The 18438-nt window shown below is 37.2% G+C and overlaps 1 protein-coding gene across 2 annotated transcripts in view; it reads right to left on the bottom strand.

Moving 5' to 3' along the window:
• Positions 1–18438, bottom strand: part of vps13c (vacuolar protein sorting 13 homolog C) — a 96011-nt gene that overhangs the window by 31635 nt on the left and 45938 nt on the right. Inside the window, exons 27-48 of one of the 2 annotated variants that reach the window (XM_088922046.1) lie at positions 17831–17910; positions 17114–17173; positions 14930–15080; positions 14562–14678; positions 14309–14412; positions 12934–13101; positions 12161–12196; positions 10587–10891; positions 10234–10381; positions 9375–9486; positions 8881–9008; positions 8306–8462; positions 7883–7962; positions 6812–6871; positions 6065–6230; positions 4487–4606; positions 3940–4043; positions 3547–3714; positions 3134–3438; positions 2726–2873; positions 1893–2043; positions 923–1047 (exon numbers count right to left, since the gene is read on the bottom strand). In XM_088922046.1, coding sequence (XP_088778172.1) covers positions 923–1047; positions 1893–2043; positions 2726–2873; positions 3134–3438; positions 3547–3714; positions 3940–4043; positions 4487–4606; positions 6065–6230; positions 6812–6871; positions 7883–7962; positions 8306–8462; positions 8881–9008; positions 9375–9486; positions 10234–10381; positions 10587–10891; positions 12161–12196; positions 12934–13101; positions 14309–14412; positions 14562–14678; positions 14930–15080; positions 17114–17173; positions 17831–17910 — 2993 coding nt within the window. The remainder of the gene's footprint in view (positions 1–922; positions 1048–1892; positions 2044–2725; positions 2874–3133; positions 3439–3546; positions 3715–3939; positions 4044–4486; positions 4607–6064; positions 6231–6811; positions 6872–7882; positions 7963–8305; positions 8463–8880; positions 9009–9374; positions 9487–10233; positions 10382–10586; positions 10892–12160; positions 12197–12933; positions 13102–14308; positions 14413–14561; positions 14679–14929; positions 15081–17113; positions 17174–17830; positions 17911–18438) is intronic. The other variant, XM_088922047.1, reaches the window with a different exon arrangement.

Genomic DNA, 18438 nt, shown 5'->3' with positions numbered 1-18438 from the left:
CATTCTGCTGTACACTTGAAATGTCTTTAATATTAAATACGAAAGGTCAAGCCAAGATCTTAGGAAGGGGTCTCCCAGTCTTGGTCCTGGAAGGATTACATGTCTGTAGGTTTTCTCTGTTTTTTTCAAAGCATCAGCACGTGAAGAGCTGGGCAAAGCTGTTAAACTGGTCCAATCAAGCCAATAACGAGCTGACTCAGGTCTTTTGAGAGTGCAGTTGGACTGACAGCCTGTAGACACACCGTCACTCCAGGGATAGAGTGAACCCCTGGGGGACCCCTGTCCTCAGCTTTCTAGGAGACACTCGTTCTCCTGAATGAACAACATGGCTTTTCACATCAGCTCTAGCCGATTTGCCAACCTCAACTGCTGCAATTAAAATGAATTACAGCTCTTTTACTGGAAAGCGCTCTATATAGCCAAAGCAGAACACAGTCTCAGGAATTCAGCAGTGCTCTTCAGGCCAGAGATAAAACACCCCCCCCCCACAACAGATCTGCATGGCATTTTCATAACAGAACAGTAAGGTTACATAAACACTCCTAGAACGGAAACATCAAAGAACTGGAGAGATGGCAGAAAACTCACTGAGGGAGTGAGTCCATGTGGAAAACACACACATCTCCACTCCTATCACCACAGTGCAAGAATTCACATCAGCAGTGTCCCTTTTCCACTGATACTTCAACGATATTCAAAAATGCTCCCATTTCCTAGTTAAAAATACCTTACAGCACGTTCATTTTTTAATTTATCACACATGGGTGATGATGTTATTTTTTTAATATTTAAATTCAAAAGCTATAGAAGCTTTTTTTTCTTATTTTTAAATAAATACTTCAGCTTATGCTCAGAAACCTCAGACATGTTTTTTATTCTTACTGATGAGGACCAAAGTCATGTAACTTGAAATAGGACACACCTCTTCAGGATTGTCATTGTACAGGGCTAAAGACAGGGATTCAATGCTGAAATTAAACTTCACAGTTTCCAATGGATCTTTAGAATCCTGCTTTTTAGATACATCTTTCTGCTTCTCGATGCCTCCTAAGGAAACATAAAACAAGGGCACACAAAAGCTGCTGACAATAAAACCTGGCCAAACACAAAAGACCATCTGACTCAGAGGTATCCTTAATGAGAAAGAAGAGATTTGAGCTGGGTGACCTTTTTACAGGCGATGTAGTCGTAGGGTGGCTTTTTGTCTTGCATAACTTGATTAAGGTGAAAAAAAAACACATATGGGCTAATATCAGTTTTAGAATAATGTTAAAAAATAAAGGTCACCAGATGTACAGATCTAATTCAGGCAAGCTCAGTATGTATAGTGCAATACTGTATTACAACTAAGACTCAATTGCAAATATTTCAGAACATTGGTTTTGTATTTCTTAGCTGAATCTTCACAATTATCAGGAATGGTTCATTTATTTCTCCAAAGCTCAGTCTCTGGGAAAGAAAATAATAATTGCAACTGTACTAATAGAAAAATAATTTTCAACAGCATGAATATAAACCATTAAGATTAATATTGTTGTGAATTCTGTGTTGTTCATAATGACACACTCAATACTGCACACTGTGGGCCAGTCTATTGATTATTCTAAATTGCTAATGCTTCATATTTTGTACTTTTCAATGTCAAATCAAAATGCAAGTGAAATCACAGAAGTCCCAGCATTGAGAGTTGATGAAAAAAGGTTCCTTACAAAGCATTATCACTTCAAAGACTGCTTGATCGAGCAATGGGAAGTGAATGCTAGTTTGTAAGCCACACTCATTAATATTCAGTACAATGAAAGCACCCATGTCCTTTCAAATGCACTTTCAGTTCAGGGTTGTGTGTGTTTCACCTGTGTTAATGCTATAGCCATTTCAGGATGTTCCCCTACCATCGACAATGTCTGGTTCAGTCTGTGCTGCCTCATGCTTTTGCACAGCAATTGCAGAAATCTGGGTCTCAGCCTGTAGACTGGCTGCCTCTCCAAAATTTTCCATCAAAATCTTCAATAGCACAGAGAGGTCATCCTGACTCAAAGCAACCTAGAAAAAATAGGCATTGAAAGAGATGACACGCTAGTAAAAAAGGAAGATGCAACAGGCCAGAGAAAGCTCTTTTCAGAGCTGTGTTCTTTTTTCTATTAACATTTTGAAATGGTAATTATGTTTTTATTCACATCCTCCCAAACTGGAACCTCTAGCTTGTTAATCAGCTCCAACATGTTACTACAACCCTCTTACTACACAACTTCACTTTACTCCTTGTACAGCGTTACTGCGTCACTGCAGCCTGCAGGCAGGCAACAAGTCACAGTAAAAACACTGGAAAGCTAAGAGAGCCTTATAATATTGCCAGCCCCCCACATTCCCAATTGTACAACATTGCATGGAGAATCCTAGTCCTAATCAGGTAGTGACATGACTGAGGGTCATGTTAAGATCACACAACTCAGACCCCAGGAACCCCAGAAAATTAGTAGCTAATAAAGAATGTACTCAACATTAACGTCATGTTGCAATTGTAAGTAGTTAACGTTATCACCTTGCATTTATGCTTATATAACACTTTTCGAGGTCCCTATTAAGAAAAACGTTTCTGCTATGTATTAAAGCATTAGAAGCACAGCCATTTCCAATGTTCTTAACGATTACGTGAACATTACAACAGTTAGTAGTGGTAGCAGTAGTACTATTGCAGGAGCTCTGTTTAAAAAGCAGACAGTACCTTCATAGGTTTTAGATCTCCATCAATTTCAACTGCTGGCATTTTGTCAAACCAGGGAGCTGCGAGGTTTCTCTTGACTGACAGCAGGAAGTTGACAGGTTGCAGAAGCTCAGTACTCGGCTGAACAGAGCCTTCCTGCACATAAATTCTAAGACAAACAGCAACAGCAAGTAGGCAGGTGGACTTGTAGGGAAAAAATAAAGCATCAATGTAATGCTGAGTTTTCTTTTAGAAGAAAATGAGCCTCGGATATTAAATGTAAAAGAAATGGCAACTCAGTGTCCAAAGACATAAATGTATTTTTCCTTTAAGGCTAACAAGAACAACTCAAATATTTTTCCAAACATCAAGGGAACTTTTCAGTGAATTTTTATTCTGCAAGACACTCAAATTCAAAAGACATTTCACCTGGACAGTTTCATTTGGGTCAACTGCATATCCATTTGGTCAATGACAGCTGGCAGCGGGCAGCCCTCAGCAGAGAGAAGGCAGAACTTGTTCTGCACGGTGATCAGACCCAAGTCAACCTCCAAGGCATTCTGGGATACGGAGGACTGAGGTATGATGATGACTGGGGCCTTCAGCCTGATGTCCATCAGGAGGCGGAAGCTCTTCTGGGCCAGATCCCTCACGCTGGAGGCTGCCTTTTCAGCAGCCTGGGCTGTGGCCGCAGACAAGGCCTCCTTCGCAGTTTGGAAGTTGTTAGAAAAATTCTGAGAAAAATATAAGGTAACACTTGATGTGACTGATTCTACACTGAAAGGTTACCTGAAAAGAAAGGGTTTTTTTATTTTTTTATTTAGGGCACCTAAAAGGCTTACCAGCAGCGACATCACAAATTTGTGCAGATAGATCATTTGAATGCAGCCCACTCTCAGATTCACATTTCCATCAAACTTGGAGGTGTCTGTGTACCCAGCTCCCTCGGTAGCATTGGGATACAGCCCCATTGTGAAGCTGAACACTTCATCTCCCACGATAGAGATAGCCTGATATTATTAAAGAATAAAAACCTCATTAGAAGGTAAGTCTTTGATCTCATAATTAATTCTCAGCACTTCCACATTTAATTTGAAATAAACAGGAATACATTTTTTTTTAGAAAGACAACTAGCAAGGCATAAGGAAATAGAACCACTTAACTGGTTAGCAACAAAACGTGATATTCATTTCTCCAGTACAAACTTTCACACCAGAACCGTGCAAGCACTTGCCTTTTTATGAACAGTATTTGAGTCAGCGTCAGTGACGATAAAATCTCTGAGCCGGGCAGAAATGAGTGTTTGTGTCGACTTCATCAGTAAAGACCCATCAAAACCTGCACAACAGATAAGAAATTCTTCCTTATAACTTAAATGTAGAACCTATGATGTTAAATCTTATTCACCTTTTTAAAGTGATCTGTAGTACATAGATCTAAAATAAAAGCAACGCATCTGAATCAAGTATTTTGCAACATAGCGTTACAGAACTGTTGTTTATTCTAATTCTAGACTACAGCAATTTTCAGTTACATTTTCAAGGCTGCCCATATAATAGAAAGTAGCTTATTGTTCAAGTTTTGTTTTATGTGACAAGACCCTTCACAAATGATAAGAATGTTATGACGAATATTTAATAATACATCATTATTATGAAGCTATACCACTAGTACATGTTGAACATATATTAAAAATAAAACTTAATACATAAGGAGGATTAAAATGATCATTTCCAAACAAGGGAAAAATCATTAGTCATTCACGCAAGATGGTCTCTTACCCCGAATCTTAATGTCTGCGATGCTACATTTTTCATCGCACACAAGCACATTGAAGGCACCAAGCCTGGTGTCAACTTTGAGGTCAATCACATCGTCATCAGGGGGTAAACTGAGAGAGGCTGCAAGCACACAGACATAATTGTCAGCAGGGGGCAGAACAGCAGCATGAACAGCACAACAATCCCCTGCTGAATTTCACCTGCACTGCAGGTAATGTCTAACATGCATTTGATCCTTTGTTAATCGGAAACGTATCTACCCCATCTCATGCAAGACATGAAATGAAAAAGTGGAGGACACTATCAATAAGTACGAAACTCATACATCAATGCTATACTGTACATTACATTTTACAAACTGTTCCATGACCTACAGGTAGGTAGATCTAGGACCCTATCATTTAAGATCACAATTAAAGAGAGGATCTCACTGTGTGTCAGAATTCAATATTCAGATTTTTAGAGAAATGGCAAAAAAAAAACAGAAAGCAAAAGTTCAATATACAGTTATACCTGTGTCTACAGGTAGTCTAGTCTACAAATATAAAATGGTATATTTTTATCCATTGCTTATTCCAAACCTGTCTTGACTGACTTATGATAACAGAAACCCTATGCAGAAACAAAGTAAAAAAGTATTTATAATTTAAAAGTAAGATACTACATAAGAACAATAGAAAAGTTACAAACAAAAGGAGTCTGTGGATACCTCTAGCTTGTTTGGTAATTATTTGTTACTTGATCTGGGGATTCTTGAAAGAAGCTAGGGTATTGGTTTCAACATAACAGCTGGGCAGCTTGTTCCAGGTTTGCATGAAGAAACCCATTTCTCCATGGAGGAACCACACCATGGCCTCCTGCATGTGAGGTGGAAATGCTCACCACTGCACTAAATCTGCAGTTGAAGGACATGGCACTGAACTTCATTACTGCTACAGTGTACTGGAGGAAATCGGGTTTTTACAACGCTTTCTTCAAATTCCTTCCCCTCTTCCCTGAAGTTTGATTTTGCATAAAAACAAGCACTATTATTAATTATATTGTGTTCATTCACCACTCTATCACTGGGTTTCACTAAATATGTACACACTGTGTGAATGCACTTTGCACGCAATCTAAAATCAACAAAGACCATACCTTGATACGGTTAAGTGCTACTTATAGACATGGGTTTATCTTGGTGTACTAAACTAAAATGGCACAAAGGTAAAAGGATCACAAAATGTTATTAAACCCATCTAAATCATTTAACAAAAATAGAATATTTGTTTTTTAGTCAACTTGTATAACTATAAGATAATGTTAGAACATCTACATATTGTGGGCTAATTTGAAACTCAGGTTTCTCTTTAGTAAATATACACACTGTCTGCAAAGAGTTGTTATAGTTTCATCTTAGTCCACACAATCATACGTATCATATTTTCAGATTAACATGTTATTATGATTTTGCAGAAGACAAGCGTTTAAGCATAGTTTTCCCCTATATTTAGGTTTACTGTATGCTCTCCAGGTGTCCACATTATGTTAACTATCACTGCAAGTAATATAATCATGGAAGATTAATGATCAAATTACTTGTCTGGGCTTCGTAGACTTTGATTTCTTCCCCTGTTCCAGGAGTCACTGTGGGCTCTCTGTCAGAGGAGGTCAGGTTTCGTGCAGACAAGGCAGCGGAGAGGAAATTAATGGTGGAAAGCAGCGATTCTGTGTGCAGCATCAGGTCAAGAGATGTGAAGGTCACCTGTGCATGAAATATAACCAGACAGTCTGCTGCTGTACTTGCTGTTTAACCAAGTCTCACATTTCTAGATGACATCCAGACTCACTCAGATGTTGAATCTAAAGAAAGCTAGATCCATGATCGATCTTTTGCAAATTTTTTAATTTAATTCATTATTGTTGAAGAAACAGAAGGAAATATGGAAAGAAAATGACTTGCTTCTTACACACTGAAATAAATTAAATGCTGTTGTTTTATTTTATTTTTGTTAATTGCCTTTTCTGCTTATGATGTAGTCACAGTTCCTAAGCATTCAAAACAACACTTCACATGCTGCAGAAAATCACGCTGACGTCCTGTACATTTATTGCAGATTCTATGCTAACAGTAAAAAAGGCGCTGTTATGATATAAAAACAAGCTTTCACAGATGTGAATAGAAGAACATGCAAAATGAAACTGGACATGTGTTGGCACTTTCCTTAAAGGAAGAACACTGAGATAACAATGCAAACTTGCTGTAGAAAGTGACTCGTGGGACTGAAGAAACCCAGCTCTGTCATTATAACACATCAGATGAGCCACAGAGCCCATTTTACTCACATCGATCATCTGCTCTGTTTTCTTGTGAATGGTTTCAAAGCTTGGTCCGTTCCTGTCAGCCTGTTGGGACAGACAGTAGAAAATCTGTTCACCTAGTGCATATAAAACTAGATCTTAATAACTATAAAAACTACATCATATGTTACAATGCATATGTACTACTGTAAAGACTTAAATATTATTCTATAAACAAGCCACAGAAAGGTGTCAAGGAAATAGATTAACATTTTTTCATCTGGCACACAAACCTAATACAATGCTTCCAAAGTACAGTAATCTTATCTTTCTTGTGTTGCCTGTACCTGACTCTACAGTTTCTTGCAAATAATCCTAAGAGGGGTAACTATTTATTAATGACAGCTGTGTATGGCTGCAAAAAGCAACAGTCCTTATCTGTTAAGTGCTTCTGGAATGAAAGCGTCTGTAGATTCTTGTGTTGTTCTGACTTCCAGGCCTGGTGCCTGGCAATGAGAGAATTCTCAAGGAAAAGGCTTTTTTTGGCCTCCATTTTACTTCGCTCTTGTGCTACTGCTCTGAACAGGTGGCTGGTTATCTACTTTGCAAAACTCTGACTAGGTTCTCAGAATCTGCAGAGTTTGAAATGTATTCCTGAAGATGCTGTCGCCAAGGAATTAAAAGTATGAATATGTTAGCTTCTACCGTATCGCAACTATTTGCAGACAAACAGCTCTTAAGTCCACTTTCGTGTGTATAAAATCAAAGTTAACAGCCACAGTCAGTTGTTTTTCCCTTGAATTATGAAGGGTGAAACAGTCCTTGGCAAAATTAAAGATCATAAAATGCCACTGTCTACTCAGTATCGTGAAGTAATATAACCCATTACGCGCAGCAACTACATGCTCTTAAAAAGCCACCAAAACCCTGAAAGATGCTCCTTTTAGGACACGTTTATACAGTGAAATCACTGTTAGGTGTCTGGTAACTGATTTTATTTCACTTCCCATATTCTAATCAGGAAACGTCTAGCATCATTATTAATATTTCAAGAATAAACGTCAGGCGTACAGTTAGGTGAAATTAAAGCTGCTATAATTTGAACACAGACACTACCTTGATGTACTGCACTTTTAGAAGTTCTGTTCCGGATTCATCATATGAACTGATTAGATGAAGAGGTTCACCATTAGAATCTAAGAAACAAAATAATAAAACAGCACAACTAAATCACTTGTGTTAAAAATCTGCAGGTACAGCAAAAAAAAAAGGTGAAAGGCAGTCTTTCATACAATTATACAAATAAAAAATATACAGTATATATACAGAAAATGTCTAGAAACATTACTATTCACATCCAACTTTTGTACCTTCAAATGCAAAAATAATTGTGAGAATAAAAATATTTAAGTGTGACTTTTGATAGTACATGCAGCTCTATTTAAAGTTTAGAATTTGGTTTTAATAATGAATGTTACTGAACTTAAACCTATCATTTATTTTTTGAGGGATAAACATTAACCTGTAGCCTGTACAAACCTGTAAACTCAAGGCACTTCATACTGATCTTCCTGAGGTAGGTTGTAGCACACATGTCATAGTTTCTTATTCTGGTCTCAATTCCAACCTGGGACACTTGGAGCACAAGGAAAGGACATTCCTTCTGGTTTCTTGGCTTTTTAAGTTTCACCAGTACCTACAAGAAACAACATGAAACATTAGTGATGACAATGTACTTAATTTTAACTTACAATTCATATGGCTTCTTGGTGGCTCCAGCTTTTCCCTAAAATCAAACAAGAAATTATTTTCTTTTGTTCATGCATTTGTTGATTATCTATTTTTTAATTGCAGCCTCTAGCTTTCTTAAAGACGTGCTAAGGAAAATGAAGAAGAAACCCATATTCTACATATTTGCCCTCACACTCTGGATTTGTACAGTGAGACTGCTACTCAACACATTCACTCACAGTTTCAGTGCCTTTTCCAAGGTAACTTTAGCCATATTTGTTATATTTCCAAGCTACTGCTTGCTAGTTTATTTCTAAAAAGGTCAAATAAAATAACATAATGCTGTGCCTGGACAAGGGTGTGAAAACTTCACAGCAACACACCTCCTTGATTTCAAAATTGAAGAGCACGTTAAGAGTGGTTTCACTGATGCTTCCTCCGACACTGGCCGGCTCACTCCCCACCTCAGCTGCCAAAGAGGTCTCCGCCACTTGGGTGTCTTTTCCTTTAGCTGACAAGACAAAGAAAATGTTGATTCCTGGTAGGTAACTGTTCGGGTTACACCTGTAATCTCCTGACCTCGTACCTTCTTATACACAGCACAGATCCATTGTTCCTGATCTGCTACTGTACGATCTCCGCTTCACCTGGGACTCTCTCTGGAATTCTTAGATTTATTACATTCCATACTATAGTTTCCATTATCTTATTCCCTATAGTCTCATAACGGCTATAATCATGAAAATAACAGTAAAGTACTGATAACTATTTTTTAAATCGCTTAAAGGGAAACCAACACAGAGGGCAGAAGCAGCCGAGTATAGCTTTCACTCATAGTGATTTCCTGTGATATTGTTGTACTGTATAGGGCAATCACCTGCGATTTCTGTTTTTTTCACATCGCACCCGCTCAGCTCCTTACTGCCTTCACCAAGGTTTTCAACAAGGATTTTCATTAGAACTGCAAAATCATCCTCGCCCAAAGCAACCTAAAACAAGGCAGGTAGACAGTAAATGAACATCATATTCCCTGAAAGAAAAACACATGCCTGACAGTTCAGTTTACCCTTCCACAGGAGGCCAAAAAACCTACGGAAAAAAGTGAATTCGTTTACATGTTCCTGGAACATGAAATGTTTGATTAAGGCAGCTCGGGTAAGAAGTGTATCTGAGGCAACATCTTCCCTTAAAATGCAGGAACACACACAGAATGTTTCAGTACTAAATATATAGAGGCCAGTTACTCTATCTGTACCTGAAAACCAATACACAATGGGCAGAGCATGAAAATTTCCCAGTGGCAAAAGTACAAGGTTCAAAACTGGTAATCCAGATGCATGTTTTTAGCAGTTCTCAGTTTAACTACGACATCTATGTGATACCCCATAACTAGTTTCATGAGATAAAATGCCCTTTACACACTTCAGACTGACTCATTCTAAAAAACACTGTCTGCTGTTCTTTACTAAATTGTCTATGTGAAGGTTCCTACACACCGTATTTCAGAGGACGGCTCAGTTTAGAGATCACACAGCACTGAAAACCAATTCTAACAATATGATCTGTATCAACCCATTAGATTAATATCATTGTATCATTAGATATAATAGGTGAAACTTTGTGACACCTCCTGCGCTACAGAAGGTTAAGACCCCAAAAGTTAATAAGAAGCATTGCTTACAGTGGCATCGTTATTCAAATCCTACATTACTGCACTGGCAGCCAAAAGCACTTACATTCATAGTCTTCAGGCTACCCTGGATCTCCACCCCTGGGATCTCACTGTACCAGGAAGCAGCCAGATTGCGCATCACATCCAGCTGGAGGTTGACAGGCTGCAAAATCTCTATATCTGGCTGAGAAGAATCTCCTCTCAGGACAGTCCTGGAATAATTCAGCACATAATAAGTGAGGAATGTCTGCCAGGTTTGTGTTTAAATATTTTTACTATTTACTATTCATATTTCTAACATTTACTCAAAGATTATAAAAACAAAGCCTGCGAATACTGAAAGGGTCTGAGTGTATCCTCTCATCTGCAGAGATTATGGGAGATGGGAGTGTATGAGAGTTTAGTAGTGTAGTTCACCTGGACAGCTTCAGCTGTGTGAGCTGGACATCCATTTGGTCAATGACAGCTGGCAGGGTGCAGCCCCCCACAGGATGCAGGCAGAACTTGTTCTGCACGGTGATCAGACCCAGGTCAACCACAAAGGCATTCTGGGATATGGAGGACTGAGGTATGATGATGACTGGGGCCTTCAGCCTGATGTCCATCAGGAGGCGGAAGCTCTTCTGGGCCAGATCCCTCACGCTGGAGGCTGCCTTTTCAGCAGCCTGGGCTGTGGCCGCAGACAAGGCCTCCTTCGCAGTTTGGAAATTATCGACGAATTTCTGAGAGGAAAGAAGAGCGCGTGAATACATCGTATTGGTCAAAGAGATTCCTCTTCTATCCATTTCCACAGCTATGGAGGGAGTAAGTGCTGTTAGAATGGCGTCCTTTTGTCATTTTGCTTCACACTGCTTGTTAGTAGTTGAAAGCCATGCAAGAGAGTAGCAGACGCCAGCTGATCTGGCTTCCAGTCAAATTTGCTTAAACCAAATGCAAATTTGAAGTAATGGCTGGCTGAAGCCATGTATTGTGAATTCAAAGTGCATAAAAGCATGTTACTTCTCAAAGGCTTAATTGCTCGTTCTGGACATGTGGTATTTCACTCTTCACACTCTGCAATACAACCATTCCAGCTAGAAGAAATCTCAAGTTATCACCCGTTATCTTGTTACCGCACAAAAGCCAGTAACAGGGTTTAAATTTAGTGGTCCCGAATGGATACTTTGATTGTAATCCTTGTGCATTTGGGCATTAACAAAACAGAGAAAGATTTTGATCTCCTATACAATTTTTTTCATGTAAAAAATACTTGAGATTTTGAAATAAGTTTATAAATATTATTGAGTGAGGCATTCAAAGGCGTTTTACTAATTTAACACATCATGCATGGGTCTTTAAAACCTATTAGATGAGTAATTTATTAAAAGCAGAAATCTCATTTGAGCATAACAATGACATCTACAGAGATGGAAGACAGTGGCTCTTAGTTGCATAAAGGTTTGGCATTAAAGCAAAAATGTGAAACTGACACAGACCCGTAAACTGGCATTCATTGTCAAAGTGTAACAATTAAATTACAATTGAATTATATTTTTTGATTACAAAAGGAAACAGAACCTTTTTTCTTTTTTCACTGAAATAAAAACAGGCAGGCTACATTAGCATGCCTCCACTGTCACCCAAACAGAAGGAACAGCATTTGTAGCTTCATTAACACTGCATTCTAATTTTGAAGTAGGTGTTTTCATTTAAAAATTGTGCAGGTGTAAAACAAAGAATTTTTAATTTTATATTAAATATGTTTTTTTTCCGACCCTATTATTTTTGGAGTTTTTGGAATTAAACACAAATTGATATGAGTATGTGAAGGCTCACACACCTACATACAGTACATCCCGAATTTAGTAAAGAGCTCATTACAAAAAGTGTGTTGCAGTAATGGTTCTACCCAGACATACAGTAGCAAACTCAGAGTGCATTGTGTGCTGTAAGTGAAGCTGTCAAGGCCAACAGTGCACTGTCTGTTCAAGGCTGCATGCCATAGCTTGTACCTGGTGAGGCGAAGAGTACTGATAGCTAAGAAGGTCCTGAAAAGAACAACAGGGATTTACAGTAGGAACAAATGAAAAAGGCAGGAAAGAGCAGGAAAGGAGACTGCAAGGATCAAATGAAAAGAAGAAAAAAATATTCTAAACACATAGCACATTTTACTCCAGAGGCTCGGCTCAAATGAATTTATAGTCAAATGTACTTCTAATAAGCCAAATCACTGTATTTTAAACTGTAAAGGAACAACAGGGGAAGATTATTATGGGTCTTCCTTTTCAATTAAAGTAACATTAATCCTTTTAGATGAAGTAATGGATACTAATAAAATAGAAACAGTTTACAAACAGTGTGCCAACATCTGTGGCCACTAAATCCATTACAGACAACTTTTGATCCTGTAATTAAGAGCAATAGAGAGAAATGTCACCTTCAAACAAGGAATGAGCTGAAAGTGCCACTTCTGTGGGATTACATGCATAAATGTGTATTTTGTAAATCTGGGAAATCTCCACATAACGTAGCTTTTTTATAAAACTTTTATAAAGCTAGTATAAAGGTTCTCTCAAGAAAAGGCTAGACGAGGTCCTGAGATCAATGAGCTACTAGCAATAAAATCAAGTTAAATTGGCCAAACTGTCACCCCTCATCTGAATTCTATTCTTATGTTCTGAAGTAGTGCGGTAAAAAACCCTTTACTTCTTTATATTGGCTATAGGTGACAGCATTAGGCACTTTTTAAATTACTAATAGAAACATGGAAATCCACGGTACTCACTAAGAGAGACATCAGGAACTTGTGCAGATAGACAATCTGAATGCAGCCCAGCTTCAGAGTCACCTTCCCATCAGCCTTTGAGGTGTCAGCATACCCATCACCTTCTGTGGCATTCGGATACAGCCACATTTGGAAGCTGAACACTTCCTCTCCCACAATGGAGACAGCCTACAAGAGAGAGAAAAAAGTAACTATGCCCCACCGCTTGGTATCATATGGAGAAAAAAATGACCTAGAAAAGTGCACTCCTCCAACACATCCATCTGTCAGTGTAATTGTTCATTTGGCTTGCACTTCGCAGTACCATAACAGAGAGTTAGCACAGACTGGGAGGGCACTGCATTGCTCACTGAAGTTGCTATATGCCAGCAGCCACCAAACAAATCTGCAGACCCACTGTTTCACTAAGTGAAGGGAACCCCAATCAACTAAAAGTCCATCTAACCTCAGTATTGCTTGTCCAATTGTCCAGTTGTAGGCTAACACGTGAGCACTCCCAGTCACAGTCAACTGCTGACATAGCCCAGGATCAAATCAACAACATCTCTGGTGTTATTATGATAATTATTTTTAATTATATGCCAGCCTCTGTGTACATCAGGCCCTGTATTGTGGGCACAAACATGCTTGTGTATAATCACATTAGTCAGTGCAACTTGTGGAAATCTATTCATAACTGATGCATGACACCACTCTGCATTGTTCTGGGTAGCGGTTTCCGCTGAAAACAGCTCTGCTGGAAATGCAAACAACATCATCAACAATCAGTCTTTCACACAAAAAAGAGCCAGAAGTGGCTCTCTTTCAGTGCTGCTAAATTAGTTACCCTTTGTGAGTTGATTTAAAACGATCAAAATCTATTAAAATACATATTTTAATCTTAGGGTAAGTAAAACAAGAAGCGAGCAACCTTAAATGAAATACACTCAGAGGCTTTCAGGGCTATGGAATTATTAATCACTCTCCTGCATCACTAATTGAGCTGCATCCTACACAGGTGTGCTAATAAAAGAAGAGAAATTAATCACTTTACAAAAAACTGAGCAATATGCACACTAAACTGTCTTGCAGGGATAGGCTTCCCTATGACCCCAAACCGGATAAAGAGGTTAGAAAATAAATCATAATTTTCAATTTTCTAGAATTTGGTCAGACTTAGTTCTTTTCTGTTTAGCAGTGATCGTTTTCTATTTAGGCTATCTAATAATTATTTGACAGCTGAACTTTTGAAAGGATCTAAGACATCCATTCTGTAGAGAGGAAGCTGTTCAAGTAGCACATAGGTTATAGCAAGGCACCTGAACTCTACAATCCTACATTAATTAATTATGAGATATAACTACAGTTCAAAGCAAGGTAAGGTACAGTATCTTACCTTTTTGTGAACGGTTTTCGGGTCGACATCTATCACAACAATGTCCCTAAGTCTTGCAAAAAGTTGAGTCTCATTTGCTTGGACAAACATTGATGCATCTATGCCTATAAAACAAATTTATGTCATGTATTTTAAAACTCTAATGTTTAACGCATTTCAATACAAGCAATATCAATTTGATTAAATTAATAATATATACTGCATATTTAATCAGAAATGCACTCAACGGGTACTGTATTTCATTCTTGTTTACCTTGAATTCTGATGTCAGCTATACTTCGTCTATCATCACAAACCCCAACGTGGAAGGAGCCCAGCACTGCAAAGACCTTGAAATTATAGATGTCCTTGTCCTTCGATCCTTTTGACACTGTAAACAGGAAAAATGTTAAATAATCAGTATGAATCAACACACAATAATACCTCCAGTTCGGAGGTACTGAAATAATACTTCAGTTCGGATGGAATATTTTGACAAGTGCGTGCTGCACTACAACTTCGTTTCGTGCATGTCCACTGAGCAAAAGCAAAGCTTATTTAAAAAAATACAGAAGTGGCATTTCCCTTGCTTTGCATACAACATGAACGCCATTTAAAGAGTGAATTAAAAAAAGACGTTGCCTCTTTTGCCTGACGTCTCTTTCTGTGCATGCTTTTTGGGCTCGGTCTCTCCAGAAGCAGGGAGGCTCGGAGGAATGGCGGCAGTGAGATAGTTAATTGTGGACAGCAGGGCTTTGGTATGCAGGAGGAAGTCAAGAGATGACAAGGCCACCTGAACAGGGGTACAAAAAAAACCTGTGTTGGAGTGTTCTTTAGAAACAAAAACATTACAATTGTTCCAAGACCTACAGTACATCAAAATATCAAACTACACCTACCATCATCTCAACAAGGAGCTAATATGTCAACTTTTTGGGTGGTTGAGTCAGAAAATTGTAATGTAACAGCAATGATCATGGTGTGCAGTTTCTATATTGCAGCTAGGGCAATGGTAATGTAAATGAATGTAATGAATACACTTACCAAGCAGTGGAATTCAGTATATATTCAATAAGTAAGTGTACTGTATGTTACACAATTAAGAATGTGATTCATTAACAAATTAAAACCAAGGCCTTACATCTTAATTACTCTGAATGTCAAGGCACTATAGTAATTGCCAAAGGAAGTTATTTAGTACACAGGATTTCTAAAGAGTATTTTTATATGCAAAGAATATTAAATTATATAGAAAATACTGTGATCTAAATAATACATGTAATATGTACATTAATGAAGCAAGCAGGAATACCAGGATGCCTCTGTGACCACTAACAAGAACAAAAAAAAAAATAGAAATTTCTTTGAATGAAATGAAATTCTTTAAACCAATCCATGCATGAGCATGCATAGTGTATCTTCACAACTGTTTATTGTTGTTGTCTGTATTCTTTCATTACTATACAGCTATACCTTTTTGCCATTTGTTTTGTGTCTCTAAAATAAAGAATTAAAAGAACTTTAAATGTTATATTACTATGAAGTCTAATCCCCGTAAAAAGTCCTTAACCTATTCTTATACTACACAAATTGAGTGGATGTGTAAAAAAAATGGGTTGGGGAAGGTAACTGAAATAATATTGTTGCTGGATCTGAACATATTAAAGGTGCTTAGATAAGATTCCACACCTTCTCAGAAATGTAATGAATTTTATTAATGTTCAAAACACACCCATGTATTTAGAATATTCATATTCTTCGCACACAAAAAGAATTAACACTTATACGGTATCACGCTAAATAAAAGATGACATTATTTCAATTTTACTACGAAATAAAGAAAAGGTGAAGTTAATATAAAAATGTAGGTTCAAAAACCTCAGATCACAAAGCTCATCACATCATCTCACATCATCACAATACATATTTTTTCATCATTATTTTCACGCTGAAAAGAAAGTTTTAGACAAAAATTGTTCTCTGATGATTTACAGATGATATCATGCACTTCTTAAATTATTTTTATAGTTAAAAAATATGAATGTTTAAACAGATTATTGACAAATAATTGATTTATTATGAAAATAATTCAGCACTTTTATCTAATATTCACAGATTTCTTTTAAATTTCAAAAATGAGTTTGCAAATAATGAATATGCAATTTTAAAAGAATAAAAATTCTGCATAATGCTACAATTTGTCATAGCCAGAACCGTACCTATAACAAAACAGAAATACACACTATGCACTCCTAGGTTTTAAGAAGAAAATTACAAAATGACACGCATCTGTGCGCATTCATAAATGATGCAAATAGCTTGTTTTTGGTGAATGTTGCCTATTTTCAGAAGACAAAAACTTCAAAATACATTAAAAATACACTATAATATCCTACTAAAGCACTTTTAACATCAGTATTATTTTCAATAAATTTAATTTTTTTGGTTTAAACATTACACATAGACCACAATGAAAGGGCAGATGAAAACAGTGCTCATTATTTCTTTACTCCAGTTCTTCAAAGGCAAAAAGGCAAAAGTAGGCTTAAAGCCTATGTAAGATAAAGCTTTCAACGTTATCTAAAAATAACGTGCCATTATTTTACTTACTAGGAGTTAATTAAGAACACGTTTTTATTTAAGGAAAATATTTTATCTGGAACTTCTTCCTGAGCCATAAGAGGCATTAAAACTTGGGAAACGCAAGGAAATGCAAACAGTTGGGGTTATTGCGTATATCTGTTGGGGAAAATGTCGTACTCGTGTCCAAGCACACATCAATGGTTGCCTTGGTCTACCACAAAGACAAACAAACGGCCTGCTCACCTTTAGTGATTGCTCAGTGCTATCAAACACAGTTTGAAAGTTGGGTCCAGAAGGGTTAGCCTACAAAAGCAGAAGAGAATGAAAACACATACTGTATATATGGGTATCATTCAATTTCTTTTTTTCTATTTCTCTGTGTTCATAATAAGACTGTTTAGGATTCAATGTAAAGAGCTAGATTGAAATATTTGCATTGGTAGAACAATTACTTTTCTATGTGAGACAGCTGGTTTACAAACCCAGATGTAACATGCTATTTGTTTCTGACAATTTTTATAAAGGACTAAGTATAAGTTTAAATTCACCATGTGATGTACAGTATTATAATCTCTATCAACAGACTTTAGAGTTGATATTTTAGCATGGAAGAAAATGTTTTATTAAAGTTTGTATGGAATGACTGGTGATTAGGTGGGTAATCCAGTGACATAAAATATGAAGAATTTAGGAGGGGAGCTTTTCTTTGTCTTCAGACAGCGCAGTGGATCACTGTTGTGAGGACTGAGTGATGTTTCCAGAGGCCTCTAAACAATAACTTCTGGAAGAGGTCAGCCCTTCTTTGAAATAAGAGGAATTTTGCAAACAGAATTAACCTACAGCTTACACTGCTTGTTAAGTAATGTGGAAAGAAATCTCTGCATCTAATCAGAAAAGAAAATGTACGTGTGTAATCTATGTGCAGCATGGAAACTAAAGATAGTTACAGAGAACACTCACCTTGATGTATTCAACTTTCAAAAGGTCAGAACCAGGTTTGTCTGAAGAGCTAATTAAATGAAGGGGCTGATTTTGGACATCTAAAACAAAGAACATGATGTTTAGCTGTATGTTCAAGGCTTATATTTGACACATTTAATATTTTTAACACTTTGAAACAAGCTTATAGGCCCTAATCTACAGAGAACAACAAATAATGGCATATGCAGATACTGTACTGTTCATGTACAGTATATTGAAAAAACCCACCTAACCGGATATCAGGATACTGCATCAACAATCTTGCAGTTTTTTCCTGCACTATTACTTGGCCTGTAAGTGAAACTCTTTGAACTCTTTTACCCCAACAAGCAATTAACTTCTAAAAAAAATTAAATCATGAATACTTTTAAAGTATTTGCTCTTGATTGCAAGTAGCATATTTCCTTAGTTTCACTATCCAATAGTGTTTGATTTAATAAAGAAGCAATTGTGTGTATTACCGTATATTTGAAATTGTGTTATGCACATTTGTGTAATCTGCTTGTCAGCAACTCTGTAATGCAAAACATCCCCATAATAATTGTATTACATCTATTCTGCATTTCTGATTTACTAGAAGGATTATT

Source organism: Atractosteus spatula, chromosome 7, assembly GCF_055471065.1.
Source record: "Atractosteus spatula isolate fAtrSpa1 chromosome 7, fAtrSpa1.hap1, whole genome shotgun sequence".
NCBI classification, from domain to species: domain Eukaryota; kingdom Metazoa; phylum Chordata; class Actinopteri; order Semionotiformes; family Lepisosteidae; genus Atractosteus; species Atractosteus spatula.
The sequence above is the reverse complement of the archived record's forward strand: the minus strand, read 5'-3'. Positions and strand labels throughout refer to the sequence as shown.